Source organism: Drosophila rhopaloa, unplaced genomic scaffold (assembly GCF_018152115.1).
Source record: "Drosophila rhopaloa isolate 14029-0021.01 unplaced genomic scaffold, ASM1815211v1 contig_3, whole genome shotgun sequence".
In the NCBI taxonomy this organism is placed as follows: Eukaryota; Metazoa; Arthropoda; class Insecta; order Diptera; family Drosophilidae; genus Drosophila; species Drosophila rhopaloa.
In genome coordinates, this window is record NW_025335123.1 from 10,854,553 (window position 1) to 10,866,156 (window position 11,604).

Below are 11,604 nucleotides of genomic sequence, written 5' to 3' on the forward strand. Positions count from 1 at the left end.
GTTGGCGGCGATAGTTCTTGGGGGACAGATAACTAGGCAAGCTATCATCGTTACTTTTAAACGATAGGTAGTGTCAGTAATCAGTGATTAAGTTTATTCTGTTGAACTTTCATGAAAAACTTCGCCACCTTGAAATTAATCGGTCTAGAACGTCGTAAATGGCGCCAAAAATTATAATTTAAATGGATTTTCTTTTACTTAGAAATACATGTGTCAAATTATATCAGTAAAATTAGTGGTTTAAGCACAACAATACGAATAGATTAGAATAAATTCTTCATTTGATAGCAAAATTTCTTGAACATGATCAGTGATCATACGCTTACACCACAACTATCGTAAGAAATCCATCAGTGATCATGATTTCTGCTCAACGATAGCTTGGCTGTAGCTTCATACCGATACTTTCAACTTTTTGACAGAGCTATCGATTCCCTATCGATATACGCTACTCACCAGTGGGACCATCTCTACAGAGATGAGCAAATTTGCAATTTTCCGTTTTAATTTTCGCAGCACAAAACCCACAAATAACCAGCAACGAATCGAGACAAATGGGAGATATAACCGTGATTCGATTTCAATACATCAACGGGGATTTATAGTATAAAAAATCCGCCGCGAAAAAGTCACCTGGTCAAAGAAAATCGCTCATCTCTATTACAAATACGAAAATGAAATTGCGTGCATTCTAAATGGTAAGTTAAACACAGAAAATTTGGTTAGTAATAGTGCAGAGAAAACACCGAAAACCGATTTCACGGCTATAACTAGGTGTATTTGCTTTTAATTGCGGCCACTGAAAATTGCAAACAGTCCACGGCATTTAGTAGCAACAACAATCAAAATAAGACAGCACACACACAAACGCAAACACAAATGCGCAAATGTTTTCTTTATTTTCTTTTGTTTTATTTTTGGTATAAATAAAGTGCATAAACTGCAACAATAACCGCTTTAATGGTTTCATAAACAGCAATAAATTGCCTGCAATTAAATGGCAAGCCAATTTCATGCAAAACAAAAACACACCCAATTTTGTTCGAGTGTGTGTGTGCGCAATATCGAAAATCCTTTAACAGTGCGCGACATAATAACAAGTGCAAAAGTCTAAAAATAAGTGGAATGCTTATAGTTTTCGAATGCATGACTCACATGACAAATTACTGGGTTTACAGAAATAGAACGGATAAATATTGCCGGTTCAAGAGTTTGGCTCTGCATACCGGTTAGCCCGGTTAGTAAAAATGCAAAAAAAATGTTTAGGAACCAAAACCACTTTGGCCACAAAACCCTATCCCATAATTAATTGCAGTTGGAATTACGTTAGAAAAGAAAAGAAGGTATTTTAATGACTACACTTCATGCTATTTTCCGCTTTTTCCAAAGGTCTTTAACGAAAAGTTCTTTAAAAGTAGGTTAGATTAGAGTCATTTATGTATGTTGCCGAATAACTACTCATGTGCTACAAAGAATACATGTAGAATCCGATTTTGAGAACAAAGTTCCTTACCCAAAGCTTAAGAACTCAAAATATTTTTTGTTTGGAAAATTTGTACATAATATATCTGTGTAACTAGCAATAAATCCATCAGTCATTTTCAGAAATTATTATAAAGTTCTCCAAAGATTTTTAAAATTTCATTTCATTTTTTATGCAATTAAAATACTAGACTATTAAATAAAAAACAATTCCAATTAATAAGGTAAAACAAAAACGGTTTCAGTGGTTAAAAGAACATTTTTAAAAACAACTGAAAATCAAAAGTCCAGAGTATAAAATAATTGAAACATCTAACTTTCCAATTGCAGCCACATGGGAACCATGACCAAGGACTACGACTATCTGCTGAAGGTTCTGCTGGTGGGCGACAGTGATGTGGGCAAGCACGAGATCCTCTCGAACCTGGAGGACCCCTCCACAGAGAGTCCCTTCTGCAGCGGGAACGGTGAGTGCTAGAAAATCCTATAATCGACAACCACTGCAATCCAATCTAACAGACTGCACCTCTCATATCCTCCAAACGGTAGCCTACAAGACAACCACCATCTTGCTGGAAGGCAAGCGGGTAAAGCTGCAGTTGTGGGACACCTCTGGACAAGGACGCTTCTGCACGATCATCCGCTCCTATTCGCGCGGTGCCCAGGGCATTATCCTCGTTTATGACATCACTAACAAGTGGAGCTTCGATGGCATCGATCGCTGGCTTAAGGAGGTCGACGAGGTCAGTTACGATTAAAAAAGAATTCAGCATTTGTTCATATAAATAAGCGCGCAAATGAGATCTTTCGGTTGATATCATCTTAAAATTAAGAAGATTAATAACAAACTTAGACGTTTGTTTGGATACTATTGTTATTAATAATTTGACCACGAAAGGTCATGAAACCCTCAAGAAATAATTATGTTCTGGGGTAGTATAACTTTCAAATTTGTATCTATATTTAATGTATTTCTGTAATGCGTTCATTGTGGTTTCCTTCCTTTATCCCTAACAATCACTTATATAAAATCTTTATTTCTGTTAAATTTTGTAGCATGCTCCCGGGATCCCGAAGGTGCTGGTTGGAAATCGCCTGCATTTGGCCTTCAAGCGACAGGTGGCGGCCAAGCAGGCCGAGACCTACGCCAGCCGCAACAACATGTCTTGCTTCGAGATTTCGCCTCTCTGCGACTTCAACATCCGCGAGTCCTTCTGCGAATTAGCGAGGATGGCGCTGCACCGCAACGGCATGGAGCACATTTGGCGCAGCAATAAGGGTAATTATATCTGATTAATTTGGCCGGGGGTGAAAAGTGCATTTAGAGTTAAGATACACGTTAATCATCAGCATTCGATCACATATATCTTTTAGTTACAGCTTACGCTTTATAAGATTTTAATCAATATTTGAAATTTGCCCAACTTGGACGTGTTGTCGCCCAAAGCGTCATTTGTTAATTGGTTTAATCTCGACTTTGTTCACCGGACTAAAAAGCTATTTTTGGTTAAATTGCGAAAGGGGACGATTATCGTTGTCTTTTTAAATACTTGGTTCAGGTCAGTTTTGATTAAGTTCGAATAAACGCGTTATGTCACTTCAGTCATTTATCTTAATTTGGCGGTTAGATACCACTTTTAATTCGATTTTTTTAATATCTATTATTTGGAGAAAAATCTTTTAAAAGAACAATATAACTAAATAGTTAGCATATTTAGCATTTAAAATTTATAAAGTAGATACAAATTAAATTGTTTTTAAAGATTTATGGACGGGTAACCTATTCATGGCTTATGTTTTTATTTTGGTAATAGTTTAATTTGTTTTTTAAAGTGATTAGTAAATACCACTTGGAAAAAGAAAATATATGTTTAAGGCACACACAAGCACCTTGACTTGCTAATGAACTAATAAAGTAGGGATTAATAATTAAACGGTGCTGGACTTAAATATTATCTTTTAGTGAATGGAACTGAATGTAAAGATGTTAGTTTGTGGGTCTCTGCACTTGGGATAGAAAAATGATAAATATTACAATACACCAGCAATATATAGTTGTTCAATGCGTTTATTAAGCCGATTTGTATCCTTTTGCAGTGCTGACGCTACAGGAGCTGTGCTGCAGGACGATCGTGCGGAGGACGAGCGTGTACGCGATCGATTCGCTGCCGCTGCCGCCGTCGGTGAAGTCGACACTCAAGTCATACGCGCTGACCACCTCGCAGTGCTTCAACTCGCTGACCCAGAGCTCCAAGAGCAAGAACCGCTGTAAGACGCCGACGAGCAGCAGTCGGAATAGCTGTGCGATCGCGTGATCGTTGCCTTGTAGGCCGCCGCCCAGCTGCCTACGCCGCCACGCCCCCCAACCGACATTAACTTTAACTGAGCTCTACTTATGTACTCTAGGCTAACATACACACACCATACACCACACACCACACTCATCCACATTGAATCCCCGCCCCTTTTGGTTATTATTTTATTTGTTTCATCGACATTGCTATTTGTGGCCAACAATGTTTACTTTTTACATAGTAAAGCTTAAGTTTATTTAACTTTTAACCCTTGTCCACCCCCATCCTCGCCCCATTTTCCCACTTCTCTTTTTTGCATTACTCTAATGTTGTTAATATTATTATGTTTGTATAATTCTAATATTTAAAGCATCAAACACATCAACATAACAAAAAAAAAAACGAAGAAAAAAAAAACAGCAAGTGAAAATCAATTTTTATATGGATAAAAATAATTAGTTTTTTGTTTGTTTACCATTGGATTAAAGTATTCTTAGATATGTATTGTAATTGAAGCGAATTCAGCAAGAGAAGCACACACAAAGGCGAATTGATAAAGATAATTCAAAATGAACTAGAAAACTGTCTTCATTTATTTTCCATCCCTTTCTAATTCCTGGCTATCTGACCCTGTCTCTTTCATTTAGGTTTTGAAATTGTGGTAATTTAAATAGGTGAAAGTTTACTGCATCTTTGGGTATTTGTTGTTATAAAATTATGTAATGTGGTATGGAATTTCTACTCTAAAAAATATTTTTTTTGCATTTTTAAAGTCTTTTTTCATTGAGTTTCCTTGCAACTTTACCAGTATTGGTATTCATAAAAGTGAAATATGTGAAAAGAAAATAATGTTTTCTTTTGTTTATATTAGAAGTTAAATAATAAGAATTTACGGTCTTAATCATTTAAAGTTACGGGTTTTCAAGTCTTTGTTTTTGATTCAGTTAATAAACAAAAAATATACCCGCTATCCTATGTGTATATAAAATATGTATATATTTAACGATCCCAGTTAATATACATATCCTTAAGTACAGGTTATATGGAAATAAGAAAAGATTTCGTAAGACAACGATTCCTCTTAACCAGATGCAAGCAAAAAAGTCCAACATCTGCTCGCTTAAACCACAAATTAAATTAGAGATATATGTACCCTGGACTTTATGAGAGCGGGTATACTTGATTTTATAAAATATATGATCTCGTCGTCAGATATAAAACCAAATTTAATATATTTCGCATTTGTTTTCGGATAATCCCAAAGTATTTTAATATTTAATTAAAACTTCCTAAAAGAATGTGGAAGGATTAATATAACATTTGTTTCTATAAATAATTAGATATTTAAAGCAGACCATTATAAAAACTATAACTTGGTGTCCATTAAGTGTCTATTAAATTAGTTTTACATAAGTTTGGTCTTCAGATAGCCCCATTATTTTAAAATATCCTATCTATTTCGGATAATATACATTTGCAGAGTAATTGCAACTTCGACAGCTGTATTGTTCTGACCCTCAATCGATTTGTCTCGTTTTCCACATCTGTCCGGGGTTGTGATTAATCGGTCCGCTGGAAACCCAATTTGATATTGTAATATTATTTAAATAATTCAAATTGCCTTTCCTTTGGTTCGCCCTTTCAGCCAAAACATTTTGGTGCTTCTTTTTCGACATCTATTTTTTCCCCGGTTTCGGTTATTTGGAGTTTTGCTTTACACAATTCCCGAGTTGGCCAATCGAAAGGGGGCGGGGCTCTTGGGGGCAGTGGCATCGTTATACTTTTAACGTATTTTCAAATTTCGAATGAAACAGCTGAGGTTTTAGTGCGAAATTATTGCAATAATTTGCATACATATATAGCGATTTACTTTTTATTGTTTCTTTCTTTTAAGTGTTTGTGTTACAGTTTTTGCCAATAATTAAGTATTTTAATACAAAAGAGTTTGTGGTTAGATGAGATGATTTTTTATTAATCTTTTTTTATTTTCAATATTGCATTTTAATTATAGTTATTATAACCAAATATTAAAAGTACGTTTCCACTAGGTGTTTTCTTTATATGATAAACAGCGGGATTTAGCTTTTATTTTTTTTTGTGAAATTCTGATTATCTAGGTTCTAATATAGTATTTCTTTCAAATGTTAAGACTAATGACTGGTAATAACGGAAATGTAAGCCCATTGATATATTAAACTGTTTTATCAAGTTTTTTAGTTTAACTGTATTAATAAAATATAGTTTAATTGCAGTTATAGTTGTTCTTCCCTCTTAACTAAAATAAAAAAAGGTAAAATATTTTAATTCAATGGTTTTACATTTCCCGTATTATCAGTCTTAAGTCTTAACAATTAAAAGATTAAATCAATAGATTAAAACAGACATTGTAATAGATTACAAATGGAAGAAATAAAAAGCTCTTGAAAAATATTTAAAAAATATTTTTACTATCTTTTCTGTTCTTTAATTTAAATATACAAAATGTACTATTTAGTAAGAGATATATTTATTTATGTGAGAAATACATACCATTCGAAATGATGGTTTCCTTTCTTACATTATTTTCTGATTTAATCAGAAAATACTCACAATATATTTTAAAGAAAAATCCCCAAAAAGTCTTAAATAAATAAATATTTAATTTATTAAATTTAACAAAAACTGAAAATTGCAGATAAAAAAAAGTTTTAGTTTCAATGTACATGCATTCCGAAAATGCAGTTACGGAAAATGTTGGTTCTTCCATGTTAACCCGCATTGGGAAAGCGTTAATCTGACCCGATCCCACCTGAACTGACCTAACCCATCGATCAGGTGATCAACGGGAGGCGGAAGACGGGGGGCGGGGTCACCATCATCAAGCGATTCGGTCATGCCCGACGGATTAATTTCGACTGCTGGTCCAATTATGGGACTGCTTTTTACATGTTTTTTTCCACCGGACTCATTTGCATTTGCATTTGTTGTTGGACTGCCTCCAGATGGACAGAGGTTTGCTTGGTGGTCAAAATAGTTGAGTTGAAGGCGATGACGAAAGCAAGTTCAACGAAGAAGGGGCATCGCGCAATCCGGCCGCTATAAAAGCTGTGCACCGCTTGGAGTGGATCATCAGTTGGCTTCCAGCTTCCTCTTCAGCTACGTGAAGTTCCCCAGTTTTCAAACCCCAAGCAAGAAACTTCCGAAAATGAAGGTGAGTCTTGTGAACAAAGTGTAAACATATAAAATTTCAAAATTTTCAAAAGTTTTTTTTTTTAATATGCAAAAATATTATAAAAATTAAAGGACAGGTTTTTTGTTTACTTATATAAAAAAATATTAATACTATTTTAATATGATATCTTAAATTATGCAATCTGCATCAAAATAGTTTTTAAATTAAAAGTTTTATTTTGAAAAACTTAGAACCTAGAAAACTTATGCTTTAAATTTTATCCAAAGGATATTTTCTATTCAAATTGTTAATTGTTATTTATTATTATTTGCTATTTTCCACAGATCTTTGTGTGTCTCCTGGCTGCTCTGGTTGCCACCTCATCCGCTGGCTTCATCGGTGGATCCGGCGGTGGTGGCGGTGGCGGTGGCTACAGCTATGGAATCGGTTCTGGAGGAGGAGGCGGCGGTGGCCACCAGGAGGTGAAGACCATCCAGGTCATCCACCAGGAGGGTGGCGGCTACTCTGGCGGCGGCGGCGGTCATGGCTACTCCGGCGGCCACGGAGGCTACTCGGGCGGTGGCCACCAGGAGGTGAAGACCGTGAAGGTCATCCACCAGGAGGGAGGCGGCTACTCTGGCGGCGGCGGCGGTCATGGCTACTCCGGCGGCTTCGGAGGCTTCTCTGGCGGTGGCCACCAGGAGGTGAAGACCGTTAAGGTCATCCACGAGGAGGGACATGGTCTGGGCGGCGGCGGCGGCGGTGGTGGCTTTTCCGGTCATGGACATGGACACGGTGGACATCAGGAGGTGAAACTGGTGAAGGTCATTCATGAGGAGGGCGGTCATGGCCACGGACATGGCGGCTACTCCGGCGGTCACGGAGGCTACTCCAGCGGTGGCCACCAGGAGGTTAAGACTGTGAAGGTGATCCACCAGGAGGCCGGCGGTCATGGTTACTCCGGCGGTCATGGCGGCTACTCCGGCGGTCATGGAGGCTATTCCGGCGGTGGTCATCAGGAGGTCAAGACCGTGAAGGTCATCCATGAGGAGGGACACGCCCTGGGCGGCGGCGGTGGATACGCCGGTGGCTTCTCTGGCCATTCGCATGGACATGGTGGCCATCAGGAGGTGAAGACCATCAAGGTCATCCACGAGGAGGGCGGTCACAGTCACGGCGGTCACGATCACGGTCACGATCACGGTCACTCGCACGGCGGATTCGAGGAGGTCAAGACCATTCAGGTCATTCACGAGGAGGGCGGCCACGCCCCCATCGTCAGCAACGAGTATCTGCCGCCCAGCAATGAGTACCTGCCCCCCGTATCCGCTCCACAGCCCGGCTATCTGCCCCCATCCTCCAGCTGGAAGTGAGTGATTCGGCTCCTTCCGAATCGATTCGATTCGAGCCATACTGATCCTTGAGTCTTGTTAAGTAGTTTTAGGCCTCCTTTTTTTCCTACCCATTTTTTTTTTACTGTTGTACCCATTTTACCTCACTTGCTGAACAAATATACCATCTGTAAATTATAAAACTATTAACTTTTGTTCGTTATTGCTTACAAAAATGCTAAAACAGCATGGGAAAAACACTTTGCAAAGCCTTTAATTGAATGTTTTAAAAGGTGAGTACAAGAATCATAGTCCTTTGGGGATTTTTATCAAAATGGATGGACTATATTGAAATTATGCCTATGGTAAAAACAATTCTACCATAGCTTCGTTGTTTTTTTAATACAAATTAATATAAATGAAGATACGACGGTTTTATACGATTTTATATTGGGTTTTAATGTAATCAAAATCAGAAGACTGCATGATAAAAGCCATGAAAAAGATCGGATTTTTTAACTTAATTGGAAACAATCAAGATAAAGTGGTTGTTTTTACAATTTTAAGTGGATATTTTATATAAATTTTATTAAAATCTGACGACTATTTGAAATTCGGTTTGCCAAAGGTACCTTCCTTTCTCGCTGTTGATTTAAAATGAATGTGACATCAAACATTTCCCATGGTTTGGAATTGTATTAAAAAAAAGACATTCTTTATCGCTGCGCTATTCTAATTCACGGTTCGTTAAGCTGTGTAAATTAGCATTTTTCCTTTCATTCCACTTTCGATTCGCGCTTCAATTTCACTTTCAACCCGATCGATCGACCGATATTACCATAATCATAGCCGTCCAATTTAGCGGTAGCTCAACGACCTGTTCATCGCCGAGCTAATGCCCATCATTGGATTATTTTGTATCTGATGGATTTATTTTGTGTATCTTAACGTTTACTTATAAACTTATTTGTGTCTTATGAATTGTGTTTTGTGTCTTGTGGATCATGTTGTTGCGTGTTTTTGTGTCTTATGGATTAATTTTGTTGTATGGTTTAATCCGTGTCTTATTTATATTTTTGTATCTTGCGGATTACTTTGAATTGTGTGGTTTAATTTTTATCTTATAGTTAATGTTGCATCTTAATTTGTTGCATGTTTGTACACAGAGAAAAATAAGACCAAGATTTGAACCTGATGCTAAGAATATTGTTTAAAATTAATCTAAGAAAAAACATGTTTTTTTCTTTAAAATTTTAAGCGGTGGTTACTTTTAGCACTGATATTGAAAGTTCAGTAATTTAAATTAACCTTTTAAGCTCGTTTTGATATTTCTGCATAATAATATTTACATTATTGTGTTTTGGCTAAATATTAGGTTAATTTTTTAGCCAAAAATATAATTGTCTTCATGTATGTGCTCTAGGTGCATGATTGTTTAAATATAAACAATGTAGTAAATAATTAATGGTTAACATTAGATCTCTTTTTTGGAATCAGCTCCGGTCTGATGTTGTTTTAATGTTTATTTATGTGGCCATATGTCCTGCCGCCTTGTTTTCGCCGTATTTTGTTCGATGCGATTGCTTTGGCCCAGATATTGATGCAGGGGCAGTGGGCGTGGCGATGAGGAGGTCACGCCCAGTGGGAATTCGCTGGTGGGTCTCCATTTCGAGGGCATCCAAGGTGAATCGTATTCCTGATATTTGCTTTGGTATTTTTCCTCTGGCGCGTTTCCTTGATATCCTCCAGGGGCGTATCCCTTCTGATCCTGATGAACCTTGAGATTGAGCAGCAATTCGCCATCGTCATCGATGAGATTGTACAGCTGAACGCCCTTGGCCTCCCTCAGTGGGTGGGCCCTCTCCAATCGTATTTGCTGCTTGACCTTTGGCCTAATTACAGGCTTGGGCCTTTGGCCAATAAACCGCGACGATCGATCCTGCGACTGCAATTGCCGGAGAATATTTAAGGGCAGCAGTAGGTCCGATTCGAAGGGCATGAAGCCACTGGCCCGCACTTTTATTATATTTCTCAGCACCGGTTGGTGGCCATAACCCTCGCTCGAATTCAAAAGGCCCGAAAGGCTCAGCATCAGAAGGCCCAATGTCTGCATTTTCTGGCAGTTTTTAGCTCATTTCACACGAGGATCACTATTAAATGTTAACACTCAAATAAAAAACAAACAAATGGGTATTTTTCTGACGAGACTGGAGCAAAAGAGCAGCGCGTTCTAGGCCCGTGTTGCACCAACTGAACGGACTTCAAAAACGCGGATCGGTTCAAGCTAAAGCCAGCTGACTGCGCTCGTAAAAACGAATTAATTAGAGAAAATACCGTACGGTACACTGACGCACAGTGAGGCAAAAGTTATGCGCATTAACATTCCATTTTTCCTGGGAGTACCAAGTACCCACATTATATAAACCATAAAAAAAATACTGTTACTGTTGAGAATAGGAAATTATACAAATGAATTTGTTTTTAATGAATACAATATTTAATCCTTAAAGACCTGTCAAATTGTATTAATGGTTATCTACACATGAAGATTACTTTTTAATTATTAAAATTAAAATATGATTAAAAAAACCTTGATTAAAACCCATCTAATATAAAAAAAAATATTGTATAAAACAAGTTATTTTAAAAACTGTTTATTTGGTGACTTTTTTGGGTTTTTGTAATCACTAAATATTTATTAAACAAAAGGTATTTCCGAATACTTTTCTAAAACCTCGTGGCTCAACCACAGTGCATGATATGTCCAACACTTTGAATTGAAAATAAAAACATAACTGGCCAGGCCTGGACGCTTATTGTTTGGGGGCCTCTTGTTGTGGCTCTTTCTTCTATTATTTCCTCTATTATGTTGCGGGCAACACGAATTTATTAAAACATCATGTGAGTCAGCGTGTGTGCAAGTGCTGGCTTGTAGCTGATTTATGCCAGAGCCAAGAAGAATAATTCTTTGAATGCCTTTTGTGGATTGACATTAAACTGGTTCACGCGTCGAGAGTTGGGCCATTATAGTGGCCATTAAAACATAACCCGTCCACTCTCGCTGCCACCGGTGACCCAAACAAAAAAACTAAACACACACATCTCACAGCTCATATGTCCGGCTCATTAGCATTAAGACAAAAGACACCCGCATTAAAATGAAAATAAACTCTCTATGCAGATTAGCAAGCTGGAAAAGCGCGGATCAGAATTTTCACTCCAGCCGGGTTTTGCAGTTGACAATTCAAGCGCTCAAAACGCTCCGCTGATCACTCTCACTGCTCCACATTTGCATATGGACAGTCCGCTTAAGTGCTGGTATAGTGCGAGCCATAGCTGTATGAAA

The 11,604-nt window shown here is 37.7% G+C and overlaps 3 protein-coding genes across 4 annotated transcripts; 2 read left to right on the plus strand and 1 right to left on the minus strand.

Annotated features, from left to right (window-relative positions):
• Positions 1-453: 453 nt before the first annotated feature.
• Positions 454-4,350, plus strand: LOC108040194 (ras-related protein Rab-40C). Of its 2 annotated transcripts, none has more exons than XM_017117517.2 (5): positions 454-698; positions 1,813-1,949; positions 2,002-2,225; positions 2,539-2,761; positions 3,580-4,350. In XM_017117517.2, exons 2-5 carry the CDS (start codon positions 1,817-1,819, stop codon positions 3,795-3,797), a joined length of 798 nt encoding a protein of 265 aa, XP_016973006.1. In that variant the 5' UTR covers positions 454-698; positions 1,813-1,816; the 3' UTR covers positions 3,798-4,350. The 2 variants fall into 2 exon arrangements, with proteins under 2 accessions (XP_016973006.1, XP_016973007.1); XM_017117518.2 differs by having other exon boundaries at positions 2,032-2,225.
• Positions 4,351-5,929: 1,579 nt separating this feature from the next.
• LOC108040192 (glycine-rich cell wall structural protein) lies at positions 5,930-8,464 on the plus strand. The gene is made up of 3 exons (XM_017117510.1): positions 5,930-5,950; positions 6,814-6,966; positions 7,272-8,464. The coding sequence occupies exons 1-3, from the start codon at positions 5,930-5,932 to the stop codon at positions 8,298-8,300; spliced, it is 1,203 nt and encodes a 400-aa protein (XP_016972999.1). The 3' UTR covers positions 8,301-8,464.
• Positions 8,465-9,171: 707 nt separating this feature from the next.
• LOC108040196 lies at positions 9,172-10,496 on the minus strand. Its single transcript, XM_017117519.1, has one exon. It carries the CDS (start codon positions 10,369-10,371, stop codon positions 9,781-9,783), a length of 591 nt encoding a protein of 196 aa, XP_016973008.1. The 5' UTR covers positions 10,372-10,496; the 3' UTR covers positions 9,172-9,780.
• Positions 10,497-11,604: the final 1,108 nt, after the last annotated feature.